At 33.6% G+C, this 17,918-nt stretch overlaps 1 protein-coding gene across 5 annotated transcripts in view; it reads left to right on the top strand.

Annotated features, from left to right (window-relative positions):
• Window positions 1-17,918, top strand: part of LRR (Leucine-rich repeat) — a 184,543-nt gene that overhangs the window by 137,834 nt on the left and 28,791 nt on the right. For 4 of the 5 annotated variants that reach the window (XM_071595873.1, XM_071595874.1, XM_071595871.1 and 1 more), the window contains 7 exons: window positions 1,661-1,826; window positions 4,468-4,623; window positions 5,982-6,098; window positions 9,035-9,210; window positions 9,491-9,578; window positions 10,375-10,578; window positions 16,280-16,300. In XM_071595873.1, the coding sequence (XP_071451974.1) occupies window positions 1,661-1,826; window positions 4,468-4,623; window positions 5,982-6,098; window positions 9,035-9,210; window positions 9,491-9,578; window positions 10,375-10,578; window positions 16,280-16,300 (928 nt within the window). The remainder of the gene's footprint in view (window positions 1-1,660; window positions 1,827-4,467; window positions 4,624-5,981; window positions 6,099-9,034; window positions 9,211-9,490; window positions 9,579-10,374; window positions 10,579-16,279; window positions 16,301-17,918) is intronic. The other variant, XM_071595872.1, reaches the window with a different exon arrangement.

The raw sequence follows: 17,918 nt of genomic DNA, 5'->3' as shown, positions 1-17,918 counted from the left end.
ACTTAGTGAGCTACCTTACTAACCAAGCATAGCCAGTATATCCTGGTTGCTTGGACATATTTATTGTGATGAATTCTTTTTTATAATTTGTCATTTCATTACTTATGTATTCTCGCGTACTTACCCCTTAAAATAATGCATTCTGATATGATGAAATTCATGGTGATTGTGGTGAAAATCATATTGATGTATCATTATAATAGTACTAACATTTTTTAACGTAAAATATAATAATGTTTTTCACTAGAATTAGAACTTCAATATAATTTCAGATAAAGGTACTTATTTTCTTTGAGGACCCATTGTGCTTGCATATGGGGCTTATGAAAAACTTTCTCCAACTTTTCAATCTTCTCACATTTATTGTCGCAGTATATGCCATAGTAATGAGCAGAGGCCTGCCTGTATGCAAAGATAATCTGAAGTGAAACTAGTAGAAAGAAAATTTTTGACTACATAGCATTCAAGTCAAACCATGTTGTTATTGAAGACATGCTAGAAGTTGGAGACCACTAATGATAAGCACAAGCTCACATTGTGCAGTAATACCATGCAGCAGAAGATGACAAAAAGTATCTTCCTAGTACCTAATTGATGAAGCTATTTTTAATTCTCTGAAGCTTCCAAACTAAATATGATAGGTGTGCTGAGTAAACTACTAGGGCTGTCTTATGAGCTCTCTTCAGTGATAGCAAAATAATATAATCGCTTATTGATGAGTCCAATAATTATTAAATGGTGTGTATTAAGAAATTACAATGAAGTCTATCCTGGAGAGGGATTGCTGGCTCCTCAAAATGTTACAATGAAGGCTGTCCTGTAGCGTTATTGCTGATTCTACAAAATATTACATAATATCTGTAATCCTAATGGAGGGAAATAAGCCTAATAGAGGGAGCTTCTTAAATGTGATGAAGATTGTAATAAAAGAATACATCTATTTAATAAAATGGGTTTGTAAGTTACCAGGCGTATACTCTATGCTTGTAACTCTGGATACAATGTGATTTCAACTGATTCGGCAGCCAATTATAAAAACAAATGTTCACATTATAACCTGAGTAATAAGTGTAAGTCAGTGTACAATATTTAGTATCCAAGTTTGCATTACCCCTAATAGTGTAGTTATGGATATCAGATCTCAATGGTTAAGTTCTGGATTAACTTTCACATGAACATTAGCCTTAAAAAAATATAAACTAAACACAATCATGATTGATAATTTGAGACAACAAATTAAAACATTCGAATTACTTTTGTCTCTCAGAGTTAAGACTTTGCTGATATTATTCTTTTTGTATAGCTTCCTCTCTTCAGATATTTTTTGATGTATTAAAAGTAATTTACATTCAGATTTTACGTAGCCTGAATTTCAAATATGGTGAAACTATTTAATTTACTGTTATAAAAGCAATATCCTTATTTTGTAAGCAATAGAGCCCCATTTTTGTTTTTCACAATGAGATTGACAATTACTGAAACATTGCTGTGTCAAGTTTCTTAGAATATTTGTTACTTTTTCTGGCATACTAATAGTCTATGTAAATAAAGTTGTGTTATAAAAATAACATCATAGATTTAATTAACGAGGAAGGAAATTTTTGATCACATTTTGCTCCCAATTAATAAAAATACTGTTCCTTTTTGTTCTTTTCTATAGTAACTTCACGTTGAGGTATATGCCTTTTCCTGTGTTTGACATCATGCCATGCATGAAAGTATCAGCAGAGAGGACTGAAATCATCATGAGGCGGATACAAGACCTGTTGCACAGAAATGTGTCACCCAAAAAGTATAGCAATGGGCAGGCGTTCAGACTTCAGCAGGTTTGTATGGTTATTTTTTCTTTATGAGCATGTTAACACTAAAATAATGTGGATTTCAGGAACTCCAAATAAATAAATGGTTATATTAAAAGTGGATTAGTAGTATGGAAAGTGGTTCCAAAAGTTTGTGGCACATCAATGAGGCATTTTTTCTCAGTTTAATCTACATATTTTAAATGATGCTGAATTCAATAAAGTATGAAATAATAAGAATGTTTTTTTAAAATTTCATTGTAATTATGATTTGCCCTAATAGTTAGTTCAGGATTCTTGTAGTTGATGTATTTGGTCATCATAAATCCACTTGGTTGCCAATTGATTTGAATTTGTGAATAGCAATCTTGAAATTAAATTCTGAACAGCTTTTCTTTAAATCAAAACTCCCTGTGAACCTGTAATTTCTTGCAGTTTTTTTATTCATAACTCACTGGTTAACCTACATGTGCATTTTAATGGACAAAATAAAGTGTTAACAAATAAAATGTGAATGCCAAGCATAAGGAATGCTGGTTAATTAAAAAAAACTACAGTTTAATATGATTTAAAAGTTTTGAAAAAAATTATTTTAAAATATGATAAAGAAAACCAGATTCAGAATTGCTTTCGTGGGATCATCAGATATTTTCCTTTTTTTCCCCAATGATCTCACACTAAAGATGCTGTTTTATCTCCTAAGTAATATCTTTCAGTTCAGAATGTTATCACATTGTTGAATTTAAAAGCTATTTAAGTGTTTGTTATCATATGCTCTTTATCTGTGATTTCATTGTGGCCTTAGCCTATGGATATGGGGCATTTATACTGATTGGTGATTCTGACGGACAACTTCCTCCTTTGGTTTGAGGTGTAATTAGTGGAACTGTTTTATGTCAATGTATAAATATTACTTAGTTGAGTCCACTTACTAATTTTTAGCAGCCTAAGTTTTGATTATGTAGTCATTATCCTTGTGTAGTATGTAGTGATTTTCGAGAGGTAAAAATGACCATGTAGTTGACATCTGAATTGATAAACTATGATAATATTTATATCTCTAACCTTCTTCAATGGGAGCTTCTGAAAGAAACTGTAGCAACTGCAATTTAGTAGGTTTGAACACCCAAATGAAAAGTGTACAGTAAAAATTCCTGTTAGCAAATAATTAGCTTAATCTTGACTTGACTTACTTTTTGTTTAAAATGGCTTTGTATTAGTCTTGAGCATTATTGGTGATATAAGGAGGGCACTAATAGAAAGGAATATAGAATACAATCAGTACGTATATGCATGTTTCGTAGATTTTGAAAAGATGTTTGATAGAGTGAATTGGGAAAAACTAATGAGTATATTGCAGAAAATAGGAATACATTGGAGGGACAGGAGGCTAATCGGCAACCTGTACATGTCTCAGACTGCTCAGATGCGAGTGGGGAACAGAGAGTTCAGATGGGCAGTGTTGGGAATAGGTTTTAGGCAAGGTTTTCCATGGTCAACAGTGCTGTTCAACGTATATCTTGAGGAAATGATGAAAGAGGTATGGGAAGAGCTGAAGGCAGGAATGAAAGTTGGTGGGGATTTTGTAAAATCAGTTAGGTTTGCTGATGACCTAGCTCTAGTTTGTCAGTCTGAATTGTTGAGTGAATTGGAATTCAGTGTGATAGATACAGGATAAGAATGTGGTTCTCCAGAAAGAAAAAGGCTAAGCTAAATATTAAAATAGGAGGGCAAAAACTAGAGCAGGTGGTACAGTTTACTTATTTAGGGAGTGTTTTAGACCAAAATGGTTAGAGTAGTCTGCACATTAGGAGAAGAATTGCATTAGGCAAAGAAGCTTTCACAAGGAGGGAATTGATGACAGGAACGTTGAGTAAGGATGTTAAGAAAAGGCTCATTACAACATTGATATGGAGCATAGTTATGCATGGTACGGATACATGGTCATTGAAGCTGGATGATAGGTATAGATTGGAGGCTTTTGAAATGTGGATGTGAAGGATGGAGAAGTTGAAGTGGACAGAAAGGAAAACAAATGAGGAAGTGCTGGGTATGGTGAGTGAGGAGAGGAGATTATTGGGAGAAACCATTAGGAGGCAGGAAAAATGGATGCAAAGTATATTTATTGGCAGTGGGATGTTGAAGACTGTAGTAGAGGGGAGAATGTTAGGTAAACAAGGAAGGGACAGGATTAGGATGGTGATGTTGGACAGAATGAAGGGAGGATGGAATTATATGGAGATTAAGAGGAGCTTAATGTCGAGTAGGATGATGGGTTGTGTGTTTAGGAGAGATATGGTATTTATTTGGTAGTTATGTCCATCCAAAAACCGAACTTAACTGGTACATTAACTACACTAATTTTGTATATCAAGTGCATGCTTAAATAATGATCGAAAGAATCGTATGAGAACAAAATATCATTTGCAAGGGTCAGAATTACTGTGTTAAATTCGATGCTCATTTAATATTATGTGTATTTACGCGCATGAAATATTTTAGGTAGTGCATAATTTTGACCTTGAGCAAATTATATTACATCCTTCTTTTGTATAATTGCTTATTAGTGCTTCATGTCTGTGGTTTGAATCATTTTTCAATTAATACCCTCATTTCTTTTCTAATATAACATGAAAACTGACTCATTAAAATTACTTGGGTGATGTAGGGATTCCTGTTGAGTTCTACACAACAGATGGTTGACAGGCTTGTAGTGCAGACACAGGACACCATTCGTGCTCTCTCCCGAGAGGCAGCTGCAGCTCAAGGCGTGGATTTTGAGCATGCCCTAGGACTAACTAAGGATGCAGATAACTCTAAACAGGTATTAACTGCATGAAGATATTTTTCATAAAGCTTAGCATTGAACTGATGTCTTATACACTGTAGTTCTTCATTTTATGTATAATCCTATCAATATGTCTCATGTCAATTCACTCTTTGAAGTTTCCACAATTTTATCTTAATTTTAACGTAGAATAATATTTGTAGAAAAAATCAATTCAGTTGCAATAACTTTCATTTCCTGAAATTATTATGAAATACTTTCTCTTTAATTACTGTTTTCGTACAGTATTTTCTTGTTCACTAACTATCATTCACTTGTTCACTTCAGTGCACTCCTGTAATCTCTCCCGCTCTATACTCGTGCACTGTTACTTATTTTGTTTCCACCCGCTTCTCAGTTATTTCCTGTTTTACTATGCATGCTATTATGCTCTCTGAAAGCTTATTGATATCTGCACCTGGATATCATCTGAATATGTTAGCTTTGCTTTTATCTTCATGTGTTGGTAACTACGATATGTGAAGCTCCTTCAGCTGCAATGCTAATTCATTTAACTGCCATCATTTCATATTTTAATGTTTTTTTAACTTCTCCCGCTGCTATGTACTAATATTACCTGACCCTATTCCTTCGGTTTCAATGCTCTTTTGTGCCTTCTTTGCTGCTGTTGTTTACTAGCTGTTCAATTATTTCATGTGACCTTTCCTTGCCTTCCCTGATACCAGTCACCATTCCTACCCCAGTAAACTTAGTCTGATGGTTGCCAAAATTATATTTTCTCCTTTTGTCCGTCATAGTATTATGGGGATATATTTCAGTTGGTTTCGTATTTCTATCATAGATAGTGTTTTTAACAATATGCCATCGCTTAAATGGCCACCTCACTAGGTTGTACACCTTAGTAAGAGAAGATATGTTGCCTACCATTTCTTAGATTCTTAGATTCTCATTTGTTGATCTATATTGGAGAAGGGCCCCTACGTAGAGTATTCACCATCTAAACTGTCAGTTAAATTCTAGTGATCAACAGAATATAAAAGCACTTCCACATGTCCATTGTATGGGACCATGTAATGATTAAACTTAATAACCTGGCTTATAACTTACAGGTAAGGATTTTTTTCAATGATTTGAGAGTTAAAATGTACAGCTTTGATAGAAGCATATGTTCTGCGCTTTTTTATAATTTATATTTCAATTCTTTTGTTCTATTCTCTAATTGTTTTCCTTGTCATTGGATGCACCTGCTGCCACTGGAAGTTGTAAATTGTGAAGATTTAATAAGTGTAACCAATTTAATGTTTTTCAGCATTTTCATGTAAAAATTAAATTTTAATGGATAACATTCCTGAAGAAAAATAAAGTAAAATTGTTCTATAAAATATTACTTTCAGCTATTACCTCGCTTGCAAGAAGTTGTACAGAGGAGAGAAGAAGCAGGCAATCCAATTGATATAAAATTAAAGCAAGTGTCAGAGGACCTTCATGGTGTTATCACAAGTTACCTTCAAGTATGTATTCCCTTTTAATATTTTCTTTAGAGGTTAGATTGAAACAACCGTTATCAAATATTAGAGACAGTGTCAATTTTTATTCTAAACTTGCACTTCAGAATCGCATAACTGTAGTCATTACAGTCATACATTAGTTATATGCATACAATATTATTCAATTGAGTTTCAAGGAATTGAGTTCACAGGGAAACAAAAATATCCAAATTCTACCAATTATATTGAAATGAAATGAAATTACTGACTTTGTAATTCCACCCACTTAATTCAAAAATATGACCCAGGTTTCAATGTTGAACGTCATCATCAGGTGGTCCTAATAGAAGCAAACTTGGTATGTATACCTACTGATTGAGGGAGGGGGGTTGGTCGAAGAGGGAGGGTAAGGAAGGGTGGAGGGGTAAAAAGTTTAAAATGCAGCTGGGAGGAAAAGAGAATTATATCTTTTGGTGTCATTTGTTGACTTGGAAGAGTGGTAGGTCGAGGAGTGGGGAGTGGGAGGGATGTAAAATTTTGTTTGCAAGTTCATTCTTGCAACAGAAGCAATTCAAAATTTCCAACTCCTCCAAAGCATCAAGCCTTTGACCTTTATTTTCAAAATGAAGAATTTTAGTCACAAAGTCACTTTTGTGGTCACTTTCGATGAGGTGCTTCGGAAATAGGGATGTTATGTTCTTATTTTTTACACATGTCTGGTGTTCTTTTATCCTTTCTTTAAATTTTCATCCTGTTTGCCCAATATACTTCGTGTTACATTCCGAGCACTTTAACTCATACACTCCACTCCTCTTGTTTTTGCAAAATTTGTCTTTAGTGTGAGAGATCAGGTTCTTAAGGCATGAACCACTGTAAAAGGCGCATTTAATTGTTTCTTTAGGTAAAATTTTGATTGCTTTTTGAGAAATAATCCCTAGATAAGATTATTCATCACCATTTGGCTGTGGGATCTTTTAAATGTTCGGGGTTGTAAATATGGCTTAATTTTTGTAAGTTTCTTCCATTACGTTTTATTAATTAGATATTCTTAATAGCTATTGTTTACTACTAAAATTTTAATTACATTGAGTTCCTAATTTATATTGAATTTTGACATAGGGATAGAGGCTAAGTGGTGGATCATTGCATGAAATGCCTTAAGTTTTTGGGCAGAATAAAATGCCTTGAAGAGTAATTAATCAATTGGTCCATTTACATTCCCTTCCAAAAAATAAAGTATGTGGAATTACAAAGTCAATTACACAAAATGCTTTTTCAGTTTACTTAAAACAATCCAAATGATTGTAAATAACATTTAATTCATTTGGCAAATAATTATAAATCTTGACTGCTTGATGCAAAGTGGCTTTAATGCCTTATTTGGTGGATTCTTAAGTGTTTATGTGTATCTTAGTAATGCTATGTGAGTTGACTCTTGAATGAGGAATGACAGGTATTTGAATGAATTAGTTTATGCTGGTTAGTTGTTTGGTTTGGTTTGAAATAAGAAAAAGTTGGAGTTTGATTGCATCTTTCATGAAATTTATCACTATGTTATATAAGCTTCACTTTTTAATTTTAATTTTTTTATAGTTAGTCTTTATCATTTTAACTTATAAAAGCAATCAATATTCTTTACTGTCCAGTAATCACCTGAATTCTCTTAGCTTTCCAGAATCAGTTTTTTTTTCTTTTTGAATAATTTTCCTTTTATCATGCCAAACTAGTTTTTGTCAACTGTTAAGGCTTGGATGCATCTCACATCCTGAGTATTGCTTTTTCTTGGAAGACCAGTGCATAATTCTGTAAAAAAGCAAGTTTGAATTACTCCCTCACACAAGTGGTGTTGTATGATAATATGTATGAATCCTTTGCTAGGTGCAATGACAATTTTGAAATAGCATGTTCATTTGATACTGCATCATCTCACGTCATGTTACTAGCTAGCATTTGGTGATTATTGAGCAAACTATCAAGAGAGTAAGGTCAAAGTCCTGTATGTGTAACCAGAGATCATAAATTAATCTATGTTGTAAAATATTGGCAGCATTATATTCATATATAATTGTTTACTGGCATGAAATTCAGGAAAAACAATGATGGAAGCCCTCAAATCTCATATGATGCACAATTTCTAAGGGTGTGCAGAGTTGTGATGTGAGTATTCAGTTGTAAAGTGAGCCATGAGCTTCTTCACAGAACACATTGTAAAGATATTAATCATAATTTGAACCCATTGTTAAGTGGGGACCCACTGTATTTGGATTTGTTTCTTCTGCTATCAGCTTCTTTTAATTTATTGCCATGGCTTAATTTGCTGTTTGGTAGGCTTGAATCATAGGTACATATCTTAGTTTTAAGAAGTAAATCCACATGATTTATAAATTTGCAATTAATTTCTTTTTAATTTTAATCTCATTTTCATCTAAGTTGAGTGTCTAATTTTATAAACTGTATTTACTTTTCTTTATGCTCCTGTTGTCTCGATCCGGTGAACTTAAAAAATGACGACACTGAGTATAGATACCTAATTTGTGATATTTGATTTGTAGTTGGTCAGTTGTCCTTCTTTGCTTTACAAATTTGCTTGTACAAATTGAAATTATCTCTGCTCAAATACTCAATCTTTAGAAATCATCTTTACATGAACTTGGTAAGTATTATGGACTATGCTCATTGGTTCAAGTGCAAGAACTTTGAATAGCTATGTGCATATCTATTAGTTTTTGAAGCCGGATGATTGCTATTCTTATGATTGACTGGTATGATTTGGAATGAACTACTTTTATTAGGTTCAATCTTGTTATCTTAGATTCAAATCAATATTTATACTGGCTATGCACATTCATCACATGCAGTGATGTGGTGGAAAATACATTATCTTTGACAATATTGTACTAAACTTCATAGTTCATCATATATCTAAGTTTCTATGTTTTCTTTATGTTTGAATTGCACAGGGAACAGTGGAAAGCATGATGAAGTGTGCTGAAGATCAGTGCCCTCATGTCCTTTCTGATGAAAGAGTCCAGGGAGAAATACAAAGGACATGTTTGGCAAAGAGTGCAATGCCTACCGATTTTGTGCAAATGTGTGTGATGGAACAAACAGGCACTGAGATAATGAACAAAGTCAAGTGAGTTTCAAGTCAAAATTCTTTTTGGGACCATTGTCCAAAACAGATATATCTTGCAGAGGTCATTATTCTCTATAGCTTAAAGACTGTGACATCTGTAGTAAAAAATTGTTTGACTGTCTTCATCGACCTCTGGAAAAATGAATATATAAATAATTATATATATATATATATATATATATATATTTATTTATTTATTTATTTATTTATACACTTGTATGTAACATAATAATGTATTTATTTTTAATTCTTCAATGAACCACATATATACATCTTTCAGTGAACTGAACCTAGCTGTTGCTGCTCATGTATCTGATAGAATTACTGATGAGGTGATAGAGTCACTCTCCAGGTGCTACAAGTCTCTGGTAATTGTATTTTATAATTATGAACATGTATTCCTAATCATAAGCGTTTGATGACGCTAAGATGGTTTCTGAATTTTGCTGCAAATCGAGTATTTTGTGGACTTGCTTTTTCTTTTGTCTTGATGAAGGCTTTTTCAGAAGTTAAGCACTCAAAAATACTCAATGCAACCTGAGAGAAATGTTGAGCTAAAAAGTGTTCCAGGTGCAGCCAAATTCAAAATTTCTCTCTGCACCAGTACTTGCATATTTTCCCCGTTAAAGAAAATGTTTTTCACTGAAATTCCACTTCGAGGTACTTTCAATGGTGACATTATTGCATATTTCGTTATGTGCAATGTGACTGCACAATGCAAAGATCCTTAACTTAAGCAATACTCCTAAAAATATCAAATGATTGATACCATCTATGATATTCCTATTCATTTGTTTTTAAGCTCATTTTAAATGAAAAAATTAGTGTTTTCCTCATTTTTTTCACTCCAAATTGGATGTTCATAATTTTTTTCAAGTTTTAGTTTGTGATATCATTGCATATTGTCTAATGTGCATTTTATTATTTTTGTGTGACAGTAGAAAGTAGACATAAGATTATTTTAGAATAACCACAAGAATCAATTGTGTTTAAGATTATTTTAGAATAACCACAAAAATCAATAGTGTTTTCTTCCACTAGTTTGATATTTTCAATGGATAATATGATTGCAATAATCATAAATAAGTATTATGATAGTATTTTGTCATGTAAGTGCTAGCTTTTCATGTGCATTATATTTTTTATTCTTATTGTAAATCTTAGATTGGTGATACTTCAAAGAAGCGTTCCTCTACTCCTGATGTTCTTCGTACTCGATCCAGAGTTGGCTCCTCTGAGTCTTCTTCCTCCTCCTCCAAAACTGAGCAGGGTAGTGGGGGAGGAGGAGGCGGTGGCACAATTGTCGGAGCATCAGATTACTCCACTGCAGGAGATGATGTCAGTCAAAAATCAGATCAATCCCCTATGGTTAGTATAGTAAGATTAATAGTTAGTATCGTAAGGTCACAGGTTTATTTGACGTTGAGGGGTATTGTAAAGGTTGGAGTATAATGTACATGCCTTCAGGGAAGGTCATTAATGCTAATGAGATGTCATTTTAAGTTTTTATGATTGGTGAAAATTAAAATTAATGTGCTTAAAGGGATATCGATAAATATTTTAAATATGATATATCCTACGAAAAGTGAAGAGTCAGGCGTGATGTTGTGGAATCGAGACATAATGAAAACTTTGTTGCAATTTTCCACAGTTAAAACTTTATTGCCGACCATGGTTTCGATACACTGTATCATCATCAGGTGAGGAAAAGTACAAGGAGAAGGGATACATATACCAAGCTACAAGAAGGGGTGGCAGGGGAGGAAAGAGCAGGGGGAAGGGGGGGTTTGTCATGAAGAGAAAGGCAGGAAAAACCACTTTTGTCAATTAACTTCCCTTAGTGCCCTTTATGATGACACCTTCCCCCCCCCCTCCTCCCCCCGAAGAGTGAGCTGCCCGCACTTCGGGGGTTCCATTGGTTTTTCCTGCCTTTCTCTTCATGACAAACCCCCCCTTCCCCCCGCTCTTTCCTCCCCTGCCACCCCTTCTTGTAGCTTGGTATATATATCCCTTCTCCTTGTACTTTTCCTCACCTGATGATGATACAGTGTATCGAAACCATGGTCGGCAATAAAGTTTTAACTGTGGAAAATTGCAACGAAGTTTTCATTATGATACGAGGGTCATCCGGAAAGTAGTACCCGTTCGTGCCGCATGAAGTGCTGACGACGCGAGTAGCCGCTGGACGAGGTCAGATAGCTTCAGTGGCTTGTCTGCCTTCTCTGAGCCAAGTTGCGTGACGCTAGCATTGCCTGTGTTGTTTCTGTGATTGTTTACAATGTTTAAAAAAATTGAGAACGCCGCCAGTTGTGAAGTGAGGGCAGTGATTAAATTCCTCAATGCAAGAAACGTTCGCCCATGTGATATTCATCGCCAATTAAAGGAGGTGTATGGAGACAATGTAATGGACGAGTCGTCTGTTCGGCGGTGGTGTCGCAACTTCAACATGGGGAGGGGGAACACACACGACGATGAGCGTTCAGGGAGACTGTCTGTCATTACAGACCAACTGGTGAGCTCAGTTGACGAATTCGTGAGGAACGATCGGCGCGTCACAATTGATGACATCTGTGAGCATTTTCCCAATGTTTCTCGAACAATTGTTCATGAAATTGTTAAACACCATCTGCATTATGCAAAAATTTGTGCAAGATGGGTCCCTCGCGTATCTCAATGAGCTGGCGGCGAAGGACTATGCAGCAGGAATACAGAAACTTGTCACACGTTATGACAAATGCCTTAATTTGCTTGGAGATTATGTTGAGAGGTAGTTTAAAGTATCCTCTTTCAAATAAAATTTTTTATGTTTGTTAATATTTACTTTTGTGTCTTTATTTCACGAACGGGTACTACTTTCCGGATGACCCTCGTATATCCTATTCAATTTTTTCTAAAGTGATTGAGCAAATCATGGTTCAATAATTACAGGAATAATTAAGTTTAATATTTTTACGTATATAAATTGTTGGTAAATTGTAATGCACAATTTAGTTTGAAGTAGTTGGTAGGACCCTGAACGTATTCATGGAGAAGACAGAAAAGTAAAGTTTCCTAATAAACAAATTGAGTAGCTTCAGGCGTGATGTGGTGGAAGTAGAACATAATGAATTAAGAATTTAGTTTTCAAGTATTAATAATGAATAAATACTATTTAGCTACAGTTAATTGACTAAAAAGACTGGGTCAGTCTGCATAAAATCAGTCTGGGTCCCCAAAGAGCCTTTGTCACATGGTGCAGTGCTGGCTGCCCTAATGTTGTTCTACTTATCTACCCTTTCCACTTTTGATTTTCAATTGCATGTTATTTCTGTCCACTTTATTGGTTGGATAAAAACATTACAAGCTTTCAATTTTGTCACCGGCTACTTGTGATTGAATTAAGTTGATTAATTAAAAATATTATTTTTTAAATGCAATATGAAAGATAATTAGATGTTCATATGTTGCAGCTATGATAATATTGAACCAAGACTGAACTTTTTTGAGGTTGATTTTGAATGTTATGAGGAAAAAATGCTGTTCATTAGGCACATTTTGAACTGTCAATGTTCTTTATTAAATTCTTGTTTAAAACAAATTCTTATTAATCTGGATGTTGAATATGGAAAAATCCTGGAAATAGCATAGAGTATAGTTGATTCATTCATTATAAATTAAATTATATTTCAAATTACATTTACAAAAAATCAGTGAATTATTTTATATCTGCAAAATTTTGTCTTGTTCAATTGGGTAATAAAAAATGAATCTTATCTTTAGTTAATCGTTAAATTTAATAAACCTTTTCAGGTGAGCTGAGGTCAAGTATGTGAGTTAGTTAAGTATTTAAATTGCATGTTAAGTTCTTAATTCTTTATACTTTTCTCTGCAACAATTGATTTATTACATAAGGCATATATTACATAATATTTATTTCAATCTCTTTAAAAAAATGTGATCATACTTGTTAATTATAGATATTTTACATTACTTATTAAGCATATTTATATTACGGAATCAATTTTTAAAAATCATCATATTATTAATTAGTGGCTAAATTTATTAAACTTCATTATATCCATATATTTATAAGTAAAATTAAGTTAATGGGTAAGTAATATATGTAGGAAATATTTTATTGACTTGCAGCTTTTAGTTCCTTTTTCAGTAGGCTATAGTTTTTTTAGGTTTGCAATAACACATTGCATTCATAACCAGACCCCATTCATTCTTAGTTGGCTTAGTAATAATAAAGAATTACCTCTTTGGGGCATGAAGATTTCTTATACTTTTTTATCATAATTATATTACCTTTGAATTGGTGTTAATAAGAATTCATATTATTCAATGATTACCTCTATTAATGCTAAATTAATGACTAATTACTTCTCCATGCATTTCAATTATTTAGATATCTTTAATTTAAAAGTATGTCAGCAGTACGATATTATTACACAAATGAGGGTGTTTGAAGTATTAATTATTTGTGATGTGCCTACCATCCAATAAAGTCATTGTTGTCAATTACGAGGAACACCATAGTGCACAAAGAAGCACCCACCTGGTTCTCATTTTCATGTGTGTGTGTAGCTGCAAATTATGTTGACCTGAAAAGTTGACAATTTTTGCTTCTTACTCTATGTTGTGAAATAAAACACTTTAAGCAATGGACCCCTCATAAAAAAAATCATTCCAGTCAGTGAATAAACAATTTAATGAGTTAATATTTTTAACTTTGATTAAACGTTAGCATTCATCTTCCTCTGCTGTTGCTAACCTGAATTATTGCTCTATTACTTTTTTGTGAGGGTGATAAGCACTTTCATTAGTACTCATGAGAAGGACCCCTCTGTTGTGGATGCATTTGTATGCTCCAATTGCCTCGTCTCTATTGAATAACTCTTTTAAACACTGAAATCATTCGCTGTCTCCTCAGTGATGTCTGTAAATAGTTCATAATTTTCTAATCAAAATTGTCCTATTACTTTGGTAAAAAGTATTGTCTTATACCATGGTTTTTTTCCATAGATAACTTTGATAATGTTTAGTTCTAGTACTGATCTACCGACTGTCTCTGTAACGCATTCACATTGCATTCATTCAGTGCATTCTGCTTATTTTAAGGTGAGTTTTAGATGGTTCCTCATGACTATTTACTTCCAAGGATTGCAAGAACTTCTTCTTTCTTTGCCTTACATTACTTCTTCCTTCATAACTTCTGTCTGCCTTCTGATTTTCTGGAAATCCTACTCTCTTCCTTCCTCTACCTTGCATACTCAACACTCCCATCTGTTGTGACCTTCAGCATTCCACTTTCTTTCGTGAGAGATGATGAATTTACAATATCCAGAAGCAGGTTTTGATTTAACATCTCTTCCTCATTTCCTCTATTTAATTGGAGGGTAATGCACAAATTAGTGTATAAGAAAAGCTGATGTGTACCCTCTCAAACCACAAAAGAATGCCACTTGAAGGCTGAATGGGACAGGGCTTCTAGACATAACTTGGGGGTAGGGCTTTGGAACAAACCTGAAGGTGTGAACAGCATTGTTTCTTTTTGTGGTTGAACTGCATTTACCTTCAATCCAACCTGTATACTTCATGAGTTTTATGTCTGAATGTGACTAAAAATCAACCTTTACTCACTGAAGATGTATCCTATTATTATTATTGAAATGCTAGCATCTGAATCTCTTATCTACACATATATTTGCATAGCAATATCCTCTATTGATAGTGTTAGTCAATAACACGCATCATTTTAACAGGTTCTTGCAAAGTGATGAAAAGAACAATGAACATTATAAAGCAGTAGAGTAGCTCTGGTGATTTATCAGAAATGCAGAGTTACTTCCCATTTCATCCAGTCAATTGATCCCAACCACGTTGACCATGATGAATTTAACCTTGCTGCCAAAAACTTGAGGAAAGGGGAGTCTGGAAGATAGGGAATCCTGGTAAAGTTCTGTCCATTATATGCCCAGAATGTTTTTGGGGATAGAGACTGTATCTATTTGCTTAGGCATCGCCACCAAAAGTATAGGTAAAACTTCAATGGCGGTCTAGTGATGCAAGGATAAGATTCCACTTATATTTGTATCATCCTTGATGTAGCCAAGGTATTCTTTAGGTTTAGTGCTGGTAGGTGGCCTAACAGGAGATAGTTTTTGGTGGCTTGGTTATTGGTCAGAGAAATCACTCATTTTAAAAGTAATAAACCCAATTTGTTATAGTTTACTTTCTTTGGCTTGAGCTTGAAATTCCCTTCGATGCTAACCCTCACCTAAGTGCTTGTGTATAGAGAGCAGCACAGCTTGAAGTTATAACTATCTTTTGGCAATATTAATGGGATGGAATATTTCTTTTAGTCATGAGACAGTTGGAAAGTTGAGTCTATATCATAAATATGAGAGCCTTATAACACCATTTAGAGTTTTAGGCATTTTGTTTTATCAGTTTTAATGCCATTACTCAAATAGAGGAGCAAAAGTAAGGGTAAATCCAACTTTGATTTGGTCCGGTGAGTAACACTGATCTCAGGTCTGTTTTGCAGTCTTTATTTGAAAGCAGAGTCATCCATTTATATATTTCTAGTGAGGTTATATTACCATCAGAGTCTTATTCTCCACATTATTGGTTGAAAAGTAGGTAGCTACTTATGCATGAGTGTCTTAGTTCATCCAGCCTCTTGTTGTAAAATGGCAATTGACTGCAGACAGTTTTTATAGATATTAAATTAGGCCCTCTCAACCAGTCATACTCAACTACTCATATGAGGATCATAGGTGGCAGTAAGGCATGGATGGGCCTTGGTCTGTGGCATGGAGAGTATTCAGATCAGGTCATCTTCAGTGATTTTTTTATTTATTAAGAATCTAATTTTAACTGTGAATATCTACCTATCAGAAATCCTATAGTTAAGTTTTCTATGAGACCTTTTTCAGGATCAGTTTCAATCGTTTGTCCTTATTGTAATTTGCCAGGCATTTTTATTCCTCTGTGATTATGATTTTTACTTTCAGCTGATGGAGAAAAAGTCATTTGAATATATTAATGACATTTTTTTTCTTATACCATCATGTCTTCCTAGAAATTGGAATATTTGAATCTAGTAAGTACAATTCAATCTGTATAGGAATTTTGCAGAAGTAATCAAGAAGACTAACAATAACAAGCATGTTTCATTCTACATCAATCACAAATGATGTTGCCGGTGCATGCAGGTTAATTTGTGTTAAAGATGAGCACGAGCTGCTGCTGAAGCTTATTTTTGCGAGGCTTCGGTAATCTGTATGCCACTCATTTTCATTTTTTTAAAGCAATAATTGTGGTTAATTTTCAGTTTGAATCATTAGTTGCTCTGTGTTCCAATTTCCTTAGAGAATAAATGTAGGTTATTTATTTTACCTGTCTCACCAATGATCTGTATTAATTACCTGATTAAAATTAATATACCTGTATTTTTATTTCAAGCCTGCATTCCAAAAACTAGTCCAAAATTACAAAAAAATGAGAAAAGCCAGTCAATATATATATGTAAATGCCTCTGTGATTATTCTATGATATGGGAATAGAGATAATCAAAAGTGAGTTTGTTGTACCAAAAGCAGAAATTATTCTACACTGGTGTTCATTAATGCAATATCTGAAGTTACACACTTACACGTAAAGTAATTATGTGATGGCTTCACTTTTTGTCAGTGGTTTTGGACTTAGCTGGTTTTGGGAAAGAGCTCTCCAATTTTATTGCTTCTGAATTAGTGCACTACAATTTATTTTTTTTATTTCTCCAAGCTTAGTGCCTCTTAATATACTTCTTGACTAATTATGAATGCTGGATTGCTCTAAGAATGTAGTATAATACTCCTGTAACGTACCCAAAGAGAATGAAATCCTTTGCTGAAGTCAGGTTTGATGAGCTGGTGGAGGCATTAATCATGCATCAAAGAACTCATAATTGAATTACTGTTATGTATTTTCATTGACAACATGAGGTTTAATTTTAAAGTTTAATCTTGCGTGTGTATTTCTTTTTTAGTGAATTGCACATATGCATGGAATATTTTGCTAGTGATCACATGTAAACCTTCCAGTACTTGCAGATAGTTTAACAGTTTTGTTTAAGTGATAAGTATTAAAGAAGGCAAAGTTTTCATTCCCATTTAGTGATTAGATTCAAGTGTATATACATCAACAATGACTGCTATTATCATAACTAAATTAGTATTGGTCCAATAGATCCAACTCTTTATCGAAGTATTCAATTGGTGGACCTGATATAGTTCCATTTTCTCCACTTGGGATACATTGCAAGATAAATGTGGTAAAACGTTCAGTTTATAATTTTTTCGTAAACTAATAATTAATTATCTGAGCATCTTATAAAATTGTTCTATCATCTTTCAGTGAGGGTCTATTATCCAATTTATATCTGTGACTCCCTCCAATCCCATATTTTAAAAGTATTGGAAGTGAATATTTTTGGGATGTTATGTAATTTGAATAATATGAGTATAGAGAAACATAGTATTTGCTAAGTCCATAATTCTTTAGCTAATACATTGTAAGGTAGTAAAAAACAACTATCAGAAAGTTATGTGGCTATCTTAATAACCTCGAGTGCACATATTTAAATCTCCAGTGAACCGAGTTTATTTGGATCATGACATTTCTTTTTAATTTTTTATTTTTATGGTTTTATTTATAATCTCTCTCAATGTCATTCATTT

This window comes from Hetaerina americana, unplaced genomic scaffold, assembly GCF_022747635.1.
Source record: "Hetaerina americana unplaced genomic scaffold, ioHetAmer1.1.p SCAF_7, whole genome shotgun sequence".
NCBI lineage: Eukaryota > Metazoa > Arthropoda > Insecta > Odonata > Calopterygidae > Hetaerina > Hetaerina americana.
This window is presented reverse-complemented; position numbering and strand designations above follow the sequence as displayed.